The sequence below is a fragment of the Thermobia domestica genome, chromosome 8 (genome assembly GCF_964235325.1).
Source record: "Thermobia domestica chromosome 8, izTheDome1.hap1.1, whole genome shotgun sequence".
Classification (NCBI taxonomy): Eukaryota; Metazoa; Arthropoda; class Insecta; order Zygentoma; family Lepismatidae; genus Thermobia; species Thermobia domestica.
In genome coordinates, this window is record NC_137461.1 from 71160232 (window position 1) to 71180435 (window position 20204).

Sequence of the window (20204 nt, forward strand, 5' to 3'; positions counted from 1 at the left end):
GAAATATCCCGTATTTTAAGTACGTTCCATTTCTGCTATCAATATCAGCTTATTCAAAAAGTTAATAATAATAATAATAATAATAATAATAATAAAACCTGACATTGGCTGGGAATCCTGTAATTAGTGAATGAACAGTACACTGTTGCATGTAACAGTTTCGAGGAAGTTATAACACCACCCTGTTCGACTTCATAGCGAGCGAAATTTGCAATGCTACTTTTCCATTGCACTTGATGGAAACTCGGATCCTCTCCGGAAAATAATAATAATAATAATAATAATAATAATAATAATAATAATAAAAGGATTTGAGTTCTGAATGTGCGCTAGAGGTGAACTCTCTACCACTGAGCCACCGCGGCCTATTATACTTTTGTTCATAACCAGACTACAGTTCATATCATTGTGTTGGAAAGTTGAGGAAGGGGGGCGATCTGAGGTGCCCTGTATTCTCATGGAGAAAATATGTCAGGTTTATTTACGCTGGAAGATGTTAATTTCATATAAGACATTTTAAAACATTTATTTATTTCATACAACATTAATTGTGTCTTTGTTTTAAATTAATAGACTCCATTTGGTATTCATATTTGGCGAACGTCAGTCAGGCTTCTGGATGACTTGATCTACATTTGTTCGTTTGTCTGCCGAGCTCCTTCTTGGCTATGCGGTTAGTATACGTGTCTTCGGCGTGGGACCGGGTTTGCCTCCCGGAGGGAGCTCATGTGGTTCGGATTCCACGTTAATCAGTAGGTCCCGTCTCATAGGCCTATAGCCTCGCTGCTGAAGGGGACGTTAAACACAAAATCAACTCAACTCGTTTGTCTGCCTCTACCACACACACTGCAGGTTACAACTTTAGGCCTTTTAAGTTAAAATTTTCAGAATACAAGCACGAGACACACTAAATTTCCTGTATAGATTTTGGCGGCATACCAACGTAAAATATCAAAATGGCGGTCATTTTTTTCAAAACAGCAAGTATCCACGCTACGAAGCTCAATTTTCAATCTTTTAAGTTGAAATTTTGATGATGGAAGCACGAGATATGCTAAATTTGCTGAATAGATTTTCTCTGCGATCTTGTGTAAAATTTCAAAATGGCGGCCATTTTTTCAAAACAGCAGTAAGTAGAAAATTGTTGCAAGTTGTGACAATGACAATCTTGAAATATAAATCACAAATATGAATCACATTTTAACACTTTTACCCCAAAGACATTGAAATATTATGAAAAAAACCGAAAATACCCGAAAAAACTCAAATGGGCCCAGGTGGGTTGGGCTTTTTCAAAAAAGCCCGGGTTTTTTCAAACCCTGGTCCATCTAAAATTCTCTACAATGTTCTGGTTTAGAGGGGTGGAAAATAATTTAAAACGGTATCGCTCGCTCTAGCCCCTCCCTACCTATAGACATGGTTCAACTTCAGATGCGGATAGATGGACTAATTCTTGTCGCCTTCTGTAGGCTAGTACGTCACCTTTCAGTTGCTTGCTTCTCTTACTAGGCTTTCATGCTCCAGGTTGGGAACTCCATGACAATCGATAAACCGCTAACAACACGATTATTTTATTTATACACATACATGTTGGAAATTATATCTACTATCCATTTCATAAAGATAGGCCCCTGACTTCGTGGTGCTGCCATGACGTTCAGTCAAAACTTATATTGCGTTGTCGTACCTCGTTGGAATTGATGGAATGTTGTCTTTTCAATACTTAAGACATGAAAATTTTCTTTGTACTATGTAGTGAGAAAAAAATAAAAATCAATGAAAAAGTGCGTATTTTTTCGTACTTTTTTGGTAGATCAATGTTTATAGGACTATATCTCAGAAAAGAGATCACGTGAAATAATTTCCTGTGTACAATATGTAGATGCATCCATTAACTGTAAGTTGTGAAAAATTCAATTTTCGTCACTTGATACTTTTTGTGTAATTAAAACAAATGTACGACGCTTTGATCTCCTTTACCATGGTAGGTAGAGAAACGTACGAAACACTGTTCGTAAATTTGGAAGTCTAGTGTTCCAAATATTTGAACCTATTAACAAAAAAGGTTTAGTTGGTAGAGTATTTATTTTTTTTAAAAAAAATTTTTACTTCAACATATTCTCTGCGTTAAGCAGTGAGCCATGTTGCATCCCAATCTTTAAATTTCCCGCGCTTATATGAAGATACGGCATACAGTAAGTGGAAGTGCAGCATCGCTGTCGTACAGTGTTGTCGCGTTCAGGAAGCCTGTAGCGCGAAGCTTACTTCATAAAGAATGTAATAGGAAAAGGTATTTATTATAATCTTTCACAACATAATAAAAATAATAATAATGCATTACACATCTCAATGTAATCAAAATAAAACATTGAAGTAAAACATCCAAAAACTCATCTCTTAATCTATTTACTTCATTCACTTTCGTAATGGGTTTGTTGACTCATCGCTGCTCCTGCTATCTTCCTGAACACTTATTAACAATGGTTCCATTTCTACCTCAAGATCTATCAGTATACACACTTTCCAGCTTAGGAACATGTTAAAGGTTAAAAAGAAATGTAGCCTTGGCATTCACGTGTTCACCCAAGTTCTGCGATCAATTCCCCTGCCAAATGTACAGTAACACAGAATGGGTCCTTTGCTTTCTTTCAACGAAAGCAAACAATGCAATGAGTAACTGACGAGGGCTGTATTTGCGTCTAATCACGTCGCACTGATTACGTCTTCAACACTTCCCTTCGGTTCGTAGGCGTCAAAAACTTACACACGCATATATATATATATATATATATATATATATATATATATATATATATATATATATATATATATATATATATATATATATATATATATGGATATTCCTTTACGAGCGGCGGTATTACAAAAAGAAAAGGCAAAATTTTTAGCGATAATGAAATTGAGAACTGATGAATGACTCCGACTCAGACGGTTATGAGTTAGTAATGAATAGTAATGACATTGATTATTCTGTGCTCAGTGACATTAATTATTCGGGAATGAACAAGGTAGTAACTCGGTTTCAAGTGAACCTGAGGCTGCGCCGGGAAAGAGAGAAAAAAACGTGTCGTTCCTATTCAAAGACAGATTCTGATGTAGCTTGGAGCGATAAAATTCAAGTAAACGCAAAACCCCTTTTAGTGGTGTCCCGGGAATTGATCAAAATGCTGGGCTATCTACAGAGTATTCCGCATATAAAGTTTAAGCTGTTTTTACCGATGAAGTTTTATAGTTAAAAAAAAAAAAAAAAAAAGTTGAGTTGATTTTGAATTGAACGTCCTGTTTAGCAGTGAGGCTATATGAGACGTGGACTTACTGATAAACGTGGAATCCAAACTACAAATACGTAGCATCCGCAAGGTGAAAGGAAGTTTTTAATAAATATTAGCGTTTATTGCAGGAATGCAAATAACCACTCGCCCGGGGCGTGTGGTTCATCGGTGCGGGCGAGTATTTAATATCATATGGAAGTTAAGTAAATTATTTTTATTATGTGATGTGGGCTAATAACTTTTTTTCTTGGACGAGTAAACTTTTGTTGCTTATTTGCATCCCTGGTTTATTCCCTGATATATAAAATTGGACTTTGCGTGGGAAAGCGCTTCGAAATGTACAACATTAAAGAGAAGTACTGGGACTCCTAGATCTGAAAACAGATTTTCTGTGAAGTGTAAACTCAATATTACATATCAACTAAGGTTGTGTCGTATAATAAAGTTTGTGCTTGTATTTGTTTCTGTCCAGGTGTATTTTATACTGCGTGCAGTAAGTGAAAAACTAACAAAAAGCAACAAATTTTCTAGGACCATCACATGCAAATCCAAACAAAATAAGAGTTCGCTTTTCTAATTTTGAACACTTGGCACATTTACTGTATATCCTGTTAATTTCTAAGAAATTGGTTCAAAATCTGTGGAGACATAAAATTTTAAAAATATCTAAAAAGTGCCGGACAGTGTGCATGACAAGTTTAAATACCCGTCCGGCTGAAAGTGTATAGCGCCAGGAAAATGTGGCAACGTAGCACTCCGTATAAACTGCGATAGGAAAGGGCGCAAAGCTGAGAAAATCATAATGTCATATTTGTGATTGTTTATCTTTTAAAACAAGTCAAAACAGTTTGGTTGAAAAAGCTACTTTAAGATCTTTCTAAAAGTTTTTTCAGATTGTAAATACACCGCAGCAATTCAGAGATAATGATGTCTCACTTTTTACTGAATAACAAGAAAATTACTACGTGTTGAGTAATGAAATTTTCAGAACTTACAGGTAATATATGCATATACATATCGTGCACAGGAAATTATTTCATGTCATCTCCTTTCCGAGATATAGTCCTATAAACATTGATTTACCAAAAAAGTACGAAAAAATACGCACTTTTTCATTAATTTCTATTTTTTTCTCACTACACAGTACAAAGAAAATTTGTATGTCTTAAGTATTGAAAAGACAACATTCCAACAATTCCAACGAGGTACGACAATATAAGTTTTGACTGGACGTCACGGCAGCACCGCCAAGTCAGGGGCCTTCAACACGTAAACGACGAAAAGGTGTATATATCATATTCTAAGGAACTAGGAGAGGGATGAATATGTAGTTGCTAGAATAATATTCGTGTAACAGTGAACGAACGAATAAACGAAGATTGATAAATGTTGTAAACAAGTATTATACTTTACACGTCACAGTAGCACACGAAAACTAAGAATAATTTATTTGCTCTTGCCATTTCTCCTATTGAGTCATCGTTTATAGAAGTTTCTTTCAGTCGACCAGACTTCCACTAATGCCACATCCAGAGTCTTCTCTCTGGTGTCACCATCGACCACCGTTTTCTGTTTTTTCTCTCGATATCTATCCTCATTAATTTGCGTCTATTCTCTTCTCATACTCACTTCCCAAGAACATTCTTTTCTCTCAAAGGTGCTGTAGCGGCAGTCTTGTTACCAAGTAATCCACTACCTATGAAAGGGTATTTTAGGATTCCCCTTAATGCGGAGTAGGTTGGGCAAGTAATCCTTTTTGTGGAAATTATAAATATACTTCAACTCGAACAATTTATTGTATAATTTCTTCAACATTTAAATAAATTCAACAATAACAATATAACTCCGCTAACACAAAACAACATTGCTCAGTATTAACTTGAACCCTTTCCCAATTTGAATAGTAGTCCGGAAATTTTTATACATTCGCATTCCACTACTTTATATTCTAAATTAATTTTACTGGTTGTACTTTTGACAGGTTTCATATATCAAATATCTACACAAATTGAATTTAATCCCCAAATATAACAATATATATATATTAAACTAGTGACCAAAGATATACACTCACCAAAAAGTTGTAACAGTTGGGCCGAAATGAAAAGAAAAAAATAGATTAAAATTTAGTACTTACAATTTCCTGACGAGCTGCATATCAATGGCACTTACATAAATTTACACTTAATTATTCCGGCTACTTCTGTGTAGGAGCATTATTATCCAAACACTATTCCGAAATCACATTTAACTAGTTATCAATTTAACGGACACAATTTCTAAGCTCCTACCCCTGCTTACCTCATGTTTCAATCTAAAGGAAACGTAATAGGTACGGGTAGAATACAAAAGATAGATGGCGTTTTAGTCACTTCGAACAAACGAATATCAGAACCATGACATTGACCTACAGAGCCAATGTTTCCATATACAAGTTTATTTAACTAATCAGCTGATCGAGAGTTTTCAAGTTCTTTTTTTTCTGAACTTCTTTGAAATGTCTCAGTGCCCACGCTGATTTCCTTGACAGTCTTTGTCATATGCATTTTCCCCGTTTAGAAATACCAGTTGTAGTTCCCTGTTTTCTGTAAACTTATCCATTATTTGCTCCAATCTGTTGTTGTTTTATTTCGGATAAAAATCAAACTGTTGTTGTCTTGGCTTCATCTCTGAATCTTCCTTCTGTAATTGTTTCCAGTATATTCTTAGTGTAAGGAATTGGTAGTTCTCACAATCCTGAAAAATCTTCTTTTCCTTAGTAAACCGGTAGTAGTACCTCTGCACTTATCTAGGATTTTCTTCTGTATATACATACACCGCTGATTGTGAAAATTGCAACACCAAGGGAGACACGTCTGACTAAATAGAATGAAGTTTGTACCAGACATAACATACAAAATTATTACAATTTCTAAACTGTACAACACCTCTAACTTTGATGACTTAGTGTGATATGAAACTTCTGTGTGGTGCAGTCAGAACCTCTTAACTTCGTTACATCGAATCAAATGGATGTTGGATGTGTTTTGCTTGCCACACTGCTGGTATTGGAATCCACAAGACGTCAACACTGCCTGATGCTTCACCTTTACCTAGGGGTCATCCATGTTTTCACTGGAGTTTTGTTTAGACTAGTGAAACAGACATTTAGGAGGTTGTTCCTGGACCTAAAATTAATTTTAACCATTGCACTAACGATGAAACGTATGTACGATACGAAATTTTTGACGAGACTACACGCAATCGTTGTGTCTTCATAAGCTATGAAACTCATTTGCAAGAAAAAGCTCTCGATCTTGTAATGCTTCGAGTTTTCGGTGAGCCTTTCAACAATCTGTGATTTTGATTTTGTCGAACGGTTTGGTTGAAAATTGATACATAAACTTTTTAAAAAGATGTATTTAAGGATATTAGTAAAACTTTTATTTATTTATTTATTTATTTATTTATTTATTTATTTATTTGAAAGTGTAGTGTTTGTAGTGTAGTACTTGTTTCAGATGACCTCGCTTGACATTCTCTAACATATGCTTCGAAAACTGCTAGGAACAAGAGCTAATACGTTTTACGTATCAGTTTCAGTTCCAGTAATTGTTTGTCAGGGTATATTTAAAAGGATGGCCGGCCTCCTTATTTTGAAAAGTCTTGTATTTTCGCTGTAAATATGACATTTTTAATAATAAGGCTGACAATAAATGTCTTTAAAAAGCCAAGAAAATCTACTTTATTTCATGGAATTTTATTTTAAGAGAGAAAATTGAGTTTTCCAAAGAAAAGTAGTTGACAGGTTTTCCTTTGAAAGCAGCTTATGAGAGTAAGCAAAAATTATTTTCCTGACTATGTTCTAGAGCCAGAACAAGATTTTTTTAAAACACATAATTTAAACACACATACCTTCTCTATGTATTACTCCTGAAAAGTGACACACTTATCCTATGATTTGATTATGTTCATATGCCATTATTGTAGAGGGTGCATCTCTGATCCAAAAACCCAGATTTAGTCGTAATGACGTTTTTAAAAATGTTTCAGAAAAGTTCTGAGTTTAATAATTTTACCGTTTTCTTACAGCTTGAGAAGAAGTTGAATGAAGTAGACTCAAAAGGTGATCTTCCATTAGATATTGCACTTCGAAACAAGTTGACAGGCATTGCTAAAGCACTGATTGAACATCGCGTCAATTTAGATGCAAAAGATAGTCAAGGATATACATTGTTGCATAAAGCTATTCGGAGAGGTAAGTCAAAACCTGTTGTCTTAATATGTACGTATATGCATTTATAAAACTAAGTCATATTTCCAAAAGTTAAAGGATTGATTGGCTAGGACAGTAAATGCTCTGTCTAAGGGAAACTGATCACAGTAAGAGGAGGTTTTGTAAAGTTGTTAAATTTCAATTTTCGTATTAGATTTTATGGTTGATTCTGTCTGAAGTTTTCTGGATATTTCCATTACGTACTTTTTTTATTTAAAAATTTATCACTGTCAATAGCGAGAAAAGTAAAATATAAAAGATAATCTGCAATCATTCAAGAGGTCAGAAGTTACTTAGGTTCTAAACTTTCCATATCTTATGGATACTTATATATTGGGCATTGAATGTGAGTTAGGACATTTCAGTACTCGGTCAAAATGGAAAGGGTGGGAAAAATGGCAGAAAACATGGGAATGATAGGAACCTTGGCCAGGATTTATAATTAAAAGCGAAATCTTTTCAGATTTAATCACCAACTTGAAGTTGTCAGGAGACCTTGTTTCGCTACACTTAAGATAATATTTGATTTCTGTCTTCTTCGATTAATATCTCACAATTGTTAATAAGTAATATTATTAATATAGATATTCAGGAATGAAGTTGAAGCAACATTTTTTTTTTTTTTTTTTCATTTTTGTAAGCATCACAAATTTATTTTAGCATTTAGAACCTCGTTTAGCGAAATCGCTTCTGTTTGTTGTATGTTTAATTTATATACAAATTCTACTTTCACTTATAAATCATTAAACCTTTTTTGGCGAAACTAGAAATAAATTATGGAGATCTTTCTCATTTAATTATATTAATATATATATTCTGTATTTTATATATTCTGTATTTTACGAAACTGAATTATTTCTTTAACAGGGGACAGGTATGCAGCAAATTTTCTTATTACAAATGGTGCTTCCATTTCACTTGTAACACCGGAGGAAAAGAACACTGCATTGCATCTTGTTGCTCAATTTTCTGATCGTTCTTCGTCGGAAGCCATGTCTGACATGAAGGAAGTAGGAAAGGATTTAATAGACAAAGGACTGGATCCAAACATTCAAAATAAGGATGGATAGTAAGTTATTTCTCTCTTGCTAATAAATTTACTTACAGTATCCTACTTAGCTTGGATTTAGAGTATATATTTATTTTTTAATTACCTGATACACTCTGATGTATGGGGAAATTTTCCTTTCAGCTCAGCAGTTAAATTTCTTAATATTCTAGATATACGATTATGAGAGCTTTTATTTCCTTAAAAATAAATAAATAAATAAAAAAGAATCAGATTTACATGTTCTAGAACTTAAGCTTGAGTCGATCTTCCATTTTTTCGATATTTTTTAATAAATCACACAGCATAAATAGATTAGTTAAGATAGAACATAAATTTAAAGCTTATAGAAAGTACAGAGAACTTCGCTAATTTACCACTCAAAGATTACACCATCTTGATCTCTTCTTATGTTTTTTGGAAGAGTTAAAGTTGACAGTGTGTTCAGGATTTAAAATGTAAAGCAAATTAGAACTTTGATAGGCGGTGATTTAAATGATCAGTTTTATGGTTTTAACATAATGCAAAAGCTACATTTTTTTAAGTAAGAGAAAAATTTTAGGGAGGGAAATATACTGCAGTAATATATTGTAAGGATCCCCACATCATAACTGAAGCACATGTCAATACAAAACGTGTTATTGATTACAAACAATGAAGCAGACGAGAAGTCAACACGGAAGACACCGGAGGAAGCCGAAAGGTGACAGACCTCACGAAAGGACCCGAAAAGGACAAATAAAAGCGCAACCACGGAGGGACCTGGCATCAATCGACCAACTGATCAACTAACCATCACCTGCTCTGAGGTCGCATTGGGCTAGGAGTACACCTTTTCTATGCCCTATGTCGCATTGGACTAGGGATCCCATCTTCAACTGAAACCTTGAGAGGCTGCCGTGAGCTGAGGGGGTTATCCACAACCTCACCATAAACCTTGCCAGTGTTCTGGATGCTGCCATGAGCGGAAGGTGCACCCGGAAAAACATCGATATCCCTTCATCTGGTCATTAAGGAAAGATACTGTTTACTCTTTGTAATCAAAGACATTTGTAATTAGAATTTTGTATTAAAATTGGTGAAGGAAAAAGACTCGCCCTGACCGTCATTTAGTCTCTAGCTATAGTCATTGCGATATATTTTGAAAAATTGAAAAAGATTTGAGATAATACCTATTTATATATTACTTCATACAGGCAAAATATACAGAATGACGGGAAAAAATTAAGTTTACGAAATTATGTGTAGAGATTGCGAGAATATTGGTACAGTTAGGTTAAAAGGAATTTAAGATTCGACAGACTTGATAACAAGACTATTAAGAAATGAATTGGACTATCTATATTTCCCAGATTTATCTTTTAAAGTATGGATTACGTGTAACATTAAAACTCGCCAGAACTTGAGACATAAATATTATCCAATATGTAAGAGTTACTGCACAGATCCCAATGAAAGAACAGAAATCTGCGGAATAAATGCAATAGCCTGGGATATCATATAGGTATGATTAAAAGCCGAGTTGAAAGTGCGTGTCAAAGAATATCTTTAGGATGCTAGTTTCAAGTCTTGCGAAATATTTAAAAGAAGTGCAACACAGAATTGTAGATTCAAGAATTTGGAACTGACAATGAAACGCAAAGACTGAATTTTCAAAATTTGCGATTTTTTTTTTTTTTTTTTTTTTTTTTTTTTTTAGAACAAAATAAAAATGAAATAAAATTTCTTGTTTAACGTTCCATGGTTATGCCCTTTGAACTAAAGGAGAGTGTTTTAAAGCAACCAAAACTTGACATAGCTAAGGATTGGTTAAATTACGACTGGGAAACTGACTAAAAGTACATTGAATATTGTCACAATAACAGTGAGAACACAGAAACGCACAATTTGACCTCGCCAGTTCATAGCCAGCTGCAATCTTTTTGGCGAGTAAATAGGAGCAACAGATCTGACAAAGTGTATCTGCATTGCTCTTTCCCGGTGATATATATTTCTGTATACGTAGGCACGGTTGCTCATTGGTAGACCGTTCACCTCTAATGCGAGGATTTCGCACTCATGCGAGTTTGTGGTATACATAATCGTGTCTGTAGTTTCCTCGGTGTTTTCTCATGTCCTCCCACATTCCTATTCCACCAATTATTTCATAGTAATTCACTTCCATTAATCATCCGTCTTTAGCCTAAAGGGCAGAATCGTGAAAGTTAAAATTATATAATTTTATTTCATTTTCCCAATATTTATCCTCCTTGAACATGACTTCAAGGAAGATCCGAAAGCTTGAAAGTGCAAGTATTAATCAAGAATCATAATTTAAAATGAACTTGACATCACTGTCATTGAAATGCTACCCCTGAGTATCTCTTTGTGAATCAAAGTGAACAAGCACGCTACATATTAGTTAAGCGATAAGAAGTTTAATTCTGTGCAAATGATGTACTGGAAAGGGAAATTATACAAAATATATCGCAAACGAGTATATTTGTCATACTCAGGTGTCAGAAAATTTGTAGTTAAATTTGGGGATAATTTCACGGATTTTGATTATAAAACATTTATGTCAGTTCTTGATGCAGCCAAAAGGTGCCCATCGAAATCAAATATCCAACGAATGAAGCCAAGACACCATATCCAATCATATTGAAAGTAAACGCTCTCACATTCAATACAGAGCAGAAAAACCGTACTAAAAAGCTAACCGGAACGCTTTATGACCTCTTTGTGATCAGTCCATCTAGACCCATACTAATGTACAATGAAATATACGTTTAAAAAATCCCGGATTTTACGTACCAGTGAAAGGTGAAGCAATTAGTCATGAATATTAGTGATGAAAGAACCGAAATTTGACTCGAGAAAGGTCCAGTTACAAGCAATATAATGTCAAAAGTTCAACTTTAATGCGATTGGTCCAGTTGGAGAACTTTACAGACACGAGTGCATTAAAAACATATGAATGCTGTATGTCATAAACATTGAGTTCTCTCATTATTCTGGCCAAATTAGATTCCGGCCCAATAAGCTACGTGGATGACCAAACAGCCAACTTCGTGGAGAAAGACCTTAATCTAAAAAATGATTCCGGGTTTCACCTATTGGTAGGCAATTGTGAAGAAGGTCACCTGAGACTTCAAGCAAAAGTGGAATAATACTGAATGTAAAATGAGGGTAACTATTGTGTGCAGCTTTATGAAAAGCGTCGGGAGCAAAGTTCGAAAATTCTTCCGTAAAAGATAAAGAAGGAGAAAAATTAAAAAGAAAGTTTTCGGGGATTTAGTCATTTGTGACGTAAAAGGAAGACAATTTTGTGACTGTTTTTATGTCAGTAACATTAATTTTGTGACTGTTTTTTCTTAATAGCACTGTTCTTCATTTTGCTGTGATTAGTCAGAATACTGAAATCCTTCTACTCCTGTTAAATCATCCTAAAATCAACTTGGACATGAAGACCAAAGATGGTCATACAGCTTTATGGTATGCGTTATGTCAGTGTACGGAATTCCATGATGGATGCCAGCCGTCGCTTCTTTTAAAAAAGGGAGCTTCTTCAAATCCCGTAAGTAATACATTAGCATTTAAGTATAAATAATAATAATAAATCCTAACTGTTAGAGCTCATATAAAAATCGAAACAAATTAAGTTGCGTGCCTTCTCTACGTCTGTAAACACTATCTCCTAGCATCATACTTCATTTAAATACGAAGTTCTAGAACCAGAGTATAAATTTTATGAATAAAGTATTAAGGCTACAGTGCAAACAATCTGAAACACTACCAGCTCAACGATCAATTAGACGCCTTGTAGACCGTTGGTTTGAGGTGCAAGTTTTCTTGGGGGCAAATGGCTATATGTGTAGCGAGTCTTTTCCTGAAATATTTGCTCGTTGTGTAGTATAGAAATAAATTAACGCAAGTTTGAAAAGTAGTGTGCGCTGAAGGTCTGTGTAAAACTCGGGGGAAAATGGCACTAGGGCTAACATCCTTTATCAAGGATGCAACTGCTGAAGTGACAAAGCGTTTGCAGCCCACAAACAACAAGAGAGACAATCTGCTATTTAACAGTGTATTTTTTTATACAGTAGATAAATAAATAAATAAATAAGCAGTGTGTTCCAGCAGAACAAAAGCTATTAATTGTTATTGACAACGAATGCCATAGTTCTTCCACTGTAAAGATTCGTTTTTACGCACGATGCTTTACCGTTTTCCAGATTATTTCATGTAGCTTGATGTCATCTATCGATTCATATATATGTCTGTTACGGAAATAGGTTTTATACCCCATTCATATACTGTACTCTGTTTTAACCGGGAAAGGAACCAGCTTCCTCGAGATAAGTATAGTTGAAAGAACATACAGAGATATGCTGTAGAATTTACGTTTTCAGAAGCTATGGACTCAGGAAATGAATGGAGATAGCAGACTTGCTTCTTTATGGTTTGCAAAAAAAAAAAAAAAAAAAAAAAAAAAAAAAAAAAAAAAAAAAAAAAAAAAAAAAACCATTCACCTGTATAATTTTCTGCACCTTAGTGTGATCTATCGATTAGTTGGATTGTTTTATTCGTTATTCGTCAGTAATAGAATTTTACCCTTCTTTGCACGCAGAAAGTATATGAAATAATAATAGTTCGCCAATCCGTCGAAATTTTTAAACATAAAAGTTCCTGTGAAAAACGGTGGTTGAAGTGATCATTCAACGAGAGACTAAAATTAAGTAATACTTTTGTCAAATTGTAATTTAAAACTTTTGATGAGAATTCTAAGGAAGAAATATTGAGTCGCTACAAAACAAGTAAGAATATTTTCATCCTGTAGTATATTTGTTTAATTTCAATGTGACTAATTTTCAAATATTTTTAACATAGTTTTCAACAAATGTTCATAAATATTAGTGCGTCTTCTGAATTTGTATCTCTCTGTTCTTTTTATTTATCGTAACTCATCCAAATAACCCGTTGCTATGATTTCCAGGTGTACCCAGAAACCAGTGATACGTTACTTCATTTACTAGTTAAAGAAGGTCTAGAAGATGCTGCTATATTTTTGTGTCCTTATGTGGAAAGCAATTTGGATCATTTCAATAACGAGGTATGTAATACTACTATGCTTTCATGGAATTTGCGTGTCTGTGTACTCAGTGAAGTTCATTGAATTCATGCTTAACTTAACAGCTACCTTATTTGTTTAATTGTCTCAGATTGATGTATCTACATCATATTATCTTTACCTTGCACAACTTAATTTAATTCATAACCCTGTATGAATCCAAAATATAACTTCCAACCCTGGGATCATCCGAAATTAACAGTGTAATATTCTTCAATGAATTCTTTAACATTCTTTTTCTGCCATGAAATTATCTTAGACACGATACTTCAATATTGTAATAATAATAATATCTTAACATGAATTTGCATATATTGCATGAAGTAAAAATTTGAAAATAGCTTTTAAAAACACACGAATTACACACTTCACTGCTGCCCTTCTACATGAACTAGTAAAGAAAAACACTCAATGATAAAATATTCTAATGGTAAACTGCATGGAAAGTGCGAAAATAATAAAACTCAAGATTTCTCAAGATAAAACTCAAAAGTTTCTAACAAACAGAATTCGAACCCGTGCTAAAATAAGTATCTTTACAGATTTCCATGACGCTAATCACCAAACCACGAAAGCACGACTTCGGAAGTACTCCTTCTGTGTATTTAGTTAGCATTCTTGGTGATCCTACCTTGTACAGGCTTGAATAATCCCGTATCACCCAATATGCTTGGTTTTGACTTTTATCTATCGATCTGTATAATACATATCATATATTACTTTTTGTAATTTGTTATTGTATTCTATGAGTTAGAGAAATACAGGATGACCTAGTAGGAGTTCAGGAAGTTAGGTAGGAAGGAAATGGATCTGTGAACACCGGAAATTTTACTTTCTTTTACGGAAAAGGAAATAAAAATCACCAGTTAGGAACACAGTTTTTCGTTCACAAACGAATATTACCAGCAATTAAACGGGTTGAATTTGTTACTGACAGACTTTCTTTTATTACTCTTAAGGGACGGTGGTGTTGATATTGTTTTAAATGTACATGCCCCAGCTGAAGATAAGGATGACGATATAAAAGACAGTTTTTACGAAGAAGTGGAACGGATATTTGACAAACTCCCGCGATACCATATGAAAATTCTATTAGGGGATTTCAATGCGAAGGTAAGACGAGAGGATATTTTTAAACCGATTATAGGAAACGAAAGTCTGCATAAGGAAAGTAATGACAACGGTGTTAGACTCGTGAACTTGGCAACATCCAAAGTCCTAATCGTGAAGAGTACAAAATTCCGACATCGCGACGTTCATAAATACACTTGGACATCACCAGACGGAAAAATACATAATCAAATTGATCACGTTTTAGTAGACAGAAGAAGGCAATCTAGCATAATTGATGTTCGGTCGTTTAGAGGGGCTGATTGGGACACTGATCACTACCTGGTAGCAGCGATAATACGAGATATTATCGTTGAATAAAGGTAATATTCAATGTCCGAAAACGGAGATTTAATTTAAAGAAATTAGAAGAGAGCCAGGTAAGAGAGGAATACCAGATAGAAGTTTCGAATAGATTCTAGATTTTAGAAGATTCGGAGTGCACTAGTGTTGAGGGTACTTGGATTGAAATTAGAGATAGCATTAAAAAGCAAAAGAAAAATTGGGACACGCGGAAATACGTAGGAACAAACCATGGTTCGACCAGGAATGTATTAAACTACCAGAGAAGAGAAAACAGGCAAAATTACGCTGGCTACAAAATCCGAATGAAATAACTACACAAAATTTCGCAGATATCAGGCGGGAAACTTGCAAAACTTTTAGAACAAAGAAACGCGATTTTTTGAAAGCTAAAATTAAGAAACTTGAAGATAATAGTAAAAATAAAAATGTTCAGGACATGTATAAGGGGATCAGCGAATTTAAGAAAGGCTATCAACCTCGTGCTTATATATTAAAGAAAGCTCACGGAACAGTTCTCACTGATGCAGATAGCATTTTAAATAGATGGAAAGATTTCTTTGACGATTTGCTGAACAGGCAGCCAAAAACTAATGTGCGTGGAGAAGAGGAGATACACACCGCAGAACTGTATATTCCAGAACCCAACCGAATAGAAGCAGAAACCGCTATAAAGAAATTAAAGAAACACAAATCTCCGGGTATAGATGAAATTCCGGCTGAGTTAATTTTAGCTGGAGGCGAAGGAACAAGATATACAAACTCATTTTCCTTATCTGGAACAAGGAAGAATTGCTACAAGATTGGAAAGAATCATTCATTGTTCCCGTTCACACGAAAGCGATAAAACTGACTGTAATAATTATCGAGGCATTTCTCTTCTGTCAACATTATATAAAATCCTTTCAAGTATTCTATTAGCAAGATTGACCTCATGCGCAGATGAAATTATTGGAGATTATCAGTGCGGATTTAGACGAAATCGATCAACTATCGACCAAATATTTACCATTCGCCAAATACTCGAAAAAAAGTGGGAATACAATACCCCGGTACATCAACTATTTATTGATTTTAGAAAGGCGTACGACCCGGTCAGGAGAGAAACATTATACAACGTTCTTACCTTACTTGGAATACCGAGAAAGCTAATTAGATTAATTAAGATATGTTTAAATGAATCCCAAAGTAAAGAAAAATTTTTGTCCATGAGCTTTCACGTCGAAAATGGCCTGAAACAAGGAGATGCGTTGTCGCCATTATTATTTAACTTTGTGCTGGAATACGCTATAAGGAAAATCAAAGATAACAACCAGGGCCTAGAGTTGAACGGTATTCACCAGGTTATGGCATATGCTGATGACGTAAATTTAATAGGTGATGATAGGAGAACAATAGAAAGAAATGCAGAGATCTTATTAAACGCTTGCAGGGGCATGGGTTTAGAAGTAAATGCAGAGAAAACTAATTACAGGAAGTGCGTCAGGACGGACCGTAATACGGCAAAGTGTGGATGCGTTAAAATATTAAATTATACTTTTGATAAAGTGGATACTTTCAAATATTTAGGATCAATATTAACAGACGAAAATCATATTCACGAAGAAATTAAATGTCGACTAAAAGCAGGGAATTCGTGTTACTATTGGGTTCAAAATATCTTGTCGTCGCGAATTCTGTCGAGAAACTCGAAGCTTAAAATATATAAAACGATAATCTTGCCTGTTGTTCTGTATGGTTGCGAAACATGGTCGCTTACTCTGAGGGAAGAACGTAGACTGAAAGTATTTGAGAACAAGATCCTGAGACGAATATTCGGAAACAAGAGGAACGGGAATGGGGAATGGCGGAAACTTCATAACGAGGAACTACATAATGTATACGGTTTACCCAACATCGTTAGAGTCGTCAAGTCTAGGAAGCTTAGGTGGGCAGGTCACGTAGCTAGAATGGAAGAAAATAAGTAGAAACGCTTTGAAAGTCTTGACTGGAAGACCAATCGGAAACGACCATTAGGAAGATTTAGGCGCGGATGGGAGGACAATATTAAGATGGATCTCGCAAAAATAGGAATACAAAGTAGAAACTGGATCCAATTGTTAAAGAAAAGAAGTCAGTGGAGAGCTTTTGTGAACGCAGCATTGAACCTCCGGGTTCCATAGGCGATAGAGTTAGTTACTTAGTTATTGTATTCTATATGCCAATTATATACTTGGCGGCAACCTGCAGATGATATGTTGCTCTTGTAAATCTACGCATGTTACTCTTTATCAGAATGGAGGGAAAATAAATTTCCCTGTAAACAGAGATCCGAGAGACGTAAGGAGCAAGGTTCAATTTTTTGGACTTAGTCTGTGGAAGGCAATCTAGGATTTTGGGATCAGAAGTGTATCAATTGTGCTGTGCACAAGGGAAGATACGGATGACCTCGTCTAGCTACAATTCCTGTTTCTTCGACTATGATTGGCAGTGTCGCCACATGCGCAGACACAGGTGCAGGAGCGAGGAACTTGTATTGTACTTTATTGTAACATGTATTAAACTTGTGATGTATAATTAAATTTAACACACAGTGTAGAATTTTCTTTTATTAAAGTGTGTACATATTTTTGGAGGATTCTGTATTCAAAGGAGAATTTAAAGATACTGTGATATTTTAAAAGCAAGCTTAAATTATTTTATTTATCTTATTTGATGCGTAGAGCATATTATGAGGAAAAACCAAAATTTCTCATCTTTCCGTTGCAAAGAAACAAAGATTAATCTGTCCCTCTAAAACTATTCTCATCTTTGAAATTATGGACCGAGGAAAATGAGAGAGCTTGCAAAATATAGCAGAAATTGTCTATCCTTTGCAGCGGAGGGGTGAATGAACATTCTTTCTATTATTTATTTATTTATTTATCTGTTTATTTTTGTTTTTATTTTTTAAAGGGGAAAAGTGTATTACACATTGCTGCATCCAAAGGCTTGTTTAAGCTGGTATCAGTTTTGCTGCAAAAACATGCTAATCCGAATCTTCAGACGTTATCAAATGATCTCAAAGGTAGAAGCTTGGAAGGAATCCTCTACAATCAAACGCCACTTCATATTGCTATTAGAGAAAACCATTATCAAGTTGTTAAGACAATATTAGAATATAAAGGTGAGTTTTCTTTTGTAGTTCTTGAACTATAAATAACTTACTGCAAAATAGATAGCTATAAAATAAAATTCAGGTTTTGCTTCGTGCAAAGATTGTTTCAGATGCTTAGGAGAAAAATCTCAATAAACATAGAGCAAATAATTGTTTAATTTATATATAAAGGTAACCGAGAAAATTCTATCGCTTTTTGTGGAGGTCTGTGTTGCATTGACTCACACCGTCAGTTGAATACGAATGTAAAAGGTCAGTTGTTGGTGTGGGTATAGCCAACATACTACGTGGGTGTGGCAGTTCAATTACACCATGAACTTGAGTAAGGACAGAGTGAATATGGGATCTCCACAGAGCGTCATAAGGGTGTGTATGTTGTACGAATTCAAACTGAGGTCAAACGCTGCTGCAGCGGGGCGGAAGTTATGCCAGGCCTTTGGTAAGGGTGTCGTGACTACGCGATCAGTGCAGCGGTGGTTTAACAAGTTTAAGGACGGTGACGAAACACTCGAAGCCACACTACGTGCCGGAAAACCAACACATGTCCAAAATGAAGATTTTCAGGCAGCAATCGATGCGAACAGTGGCCAGACATGTGAGGAATTGGCACTACAATTCAGTGTGAGTGTGGAAAAATTCGGCATCACCTCCATCAACTTGGGAAGCACTAAAGTTGGGGCGATGGATCCCACATGATTTGACTCCGGGTGAAAAGGCAACACGAGCAGACGCCTGTATTTCTTTGCTGTCTTGTTTGAGGAAGGAGCCATTTCTGGACAGGATGTTGACATGTGATGAGAAAGAAGTGTGTCCTGTACGAAGCTCCACGCGCCGTCATCATTGGTTAACATCCCATGAACCGGGTTCCAAACAGCCGAAACCAGCACTGCACCAGAAGAAGGTCCTCTTGTGTGTTTGGTGGACTGCTCGCGGCATCGTGCATCGGGAACTGCTACCAGCTCCTGTTACAACACTAAGCCCCATGTGGATAGGATGACCTGGGATACCATTCTACGCCTTGGATGAGAAACACTATTGTATCTGCCATACTCTTCGGACATTGCACCGTCGATTATCACCTGTTCGATTCCTTGGACATTCAATTTAGAGTACGTCAGTGAGGTGCAAAACCAGGGTTTGAAAAAACCCGGGTATTTTTGAAAAAACCCAACCCACCTGGGCCCATGTGGGTTTTTTCGGGTATTTTCGGGTTTTATTGGGTTTTTTCGGGTTTAATTGGGTTTTTTCGAAATATTTCAATCTCTTTGGGGTAAAAATGTTAAAATATGGTTTACATTTTATGAGTGTCATTGTCACAACTTGCAACAACTTTCTATTCACTGCTGTTTTGAAAAAAATGCCGCCATTTTGAAATTTTATGTTGGATCGCCGAAAAAATCTATACAGCACATTTAGAAGGTCTTGTGCTTCTACCCTCAAAATATCAACTGAAAAAGTCCGAAAAATGCATTTTGTAGCATGGATACCCGCTATTTTGAAAAATGGCCGCCATTTTGAAATTTTATGCCGCCAAAATATATACAGCTAATTTAGTCTCTCGTGCTTCTACTTTGAAAATTTCAACTTGAAAGACTAAAATTGCGCTTTGTAGCGTGGATATCAGCAGCGGCGCAAATTTGTCTTCAACATTGGGGGGACGGGTAAGACGGAGATATATATGCGATGTACAAAATATTTATGAAGGCAAAAAGCAATCCTGGGGAGGATTACCCATGTCGGTCCCGGCGTCCTCCACAGGGGACATAAAATATGACGACATTATTATTGCTTTATAATTTTAAAATCCGACTGGCAACATTGAAAACTGTTTACAAGGGATAATCCAAATATGATCATTCCCTGTAAACAGTTTTCAATGTTGCCAGTCTGATTTTAAAGTTGTAAAGTAATAATAATATCGTCATATTTTATGTCCCCTGTGTGGGACTCCG

At 35.3% G+C, this 20204-nt stretch overlaps 1 protein-coding gene across 3 annotated transcripts in view; it reads left to right on the forward strand.

The window, feature by feature from the left end:
• Positions 1-20204, forward strand: part of LOC145692985 (ankyrin repeat and FYVE domain-containing protein 1) — a 262326-nt gene that overhangs the window by 193046 nt on the left and 49076 nt on the right. For all 3 annotated transcript variants that reach the window (XM_081768611.1, XM_081768613.1, XM_081768612.1), the window contains exons 7-11: positions 7365-7530; positions 8416-8617; positions 11957-12152; positions 13569-13685; positions 18051-18261. In XM_081768611.1, the coding sequence (XP_081624737.1) occupies positions 7365-7530; positions 8416-8617; positions 11957-12152; positions 13569-13685; positions 18051-18261 (892 nt within the window). The remainder of the gene's footprint in view (positions 1-7364; positions 7531-8415; positions 8618-11956; positions 12153-13568; positions 13686-18050; positions 18262-20204) is intronic.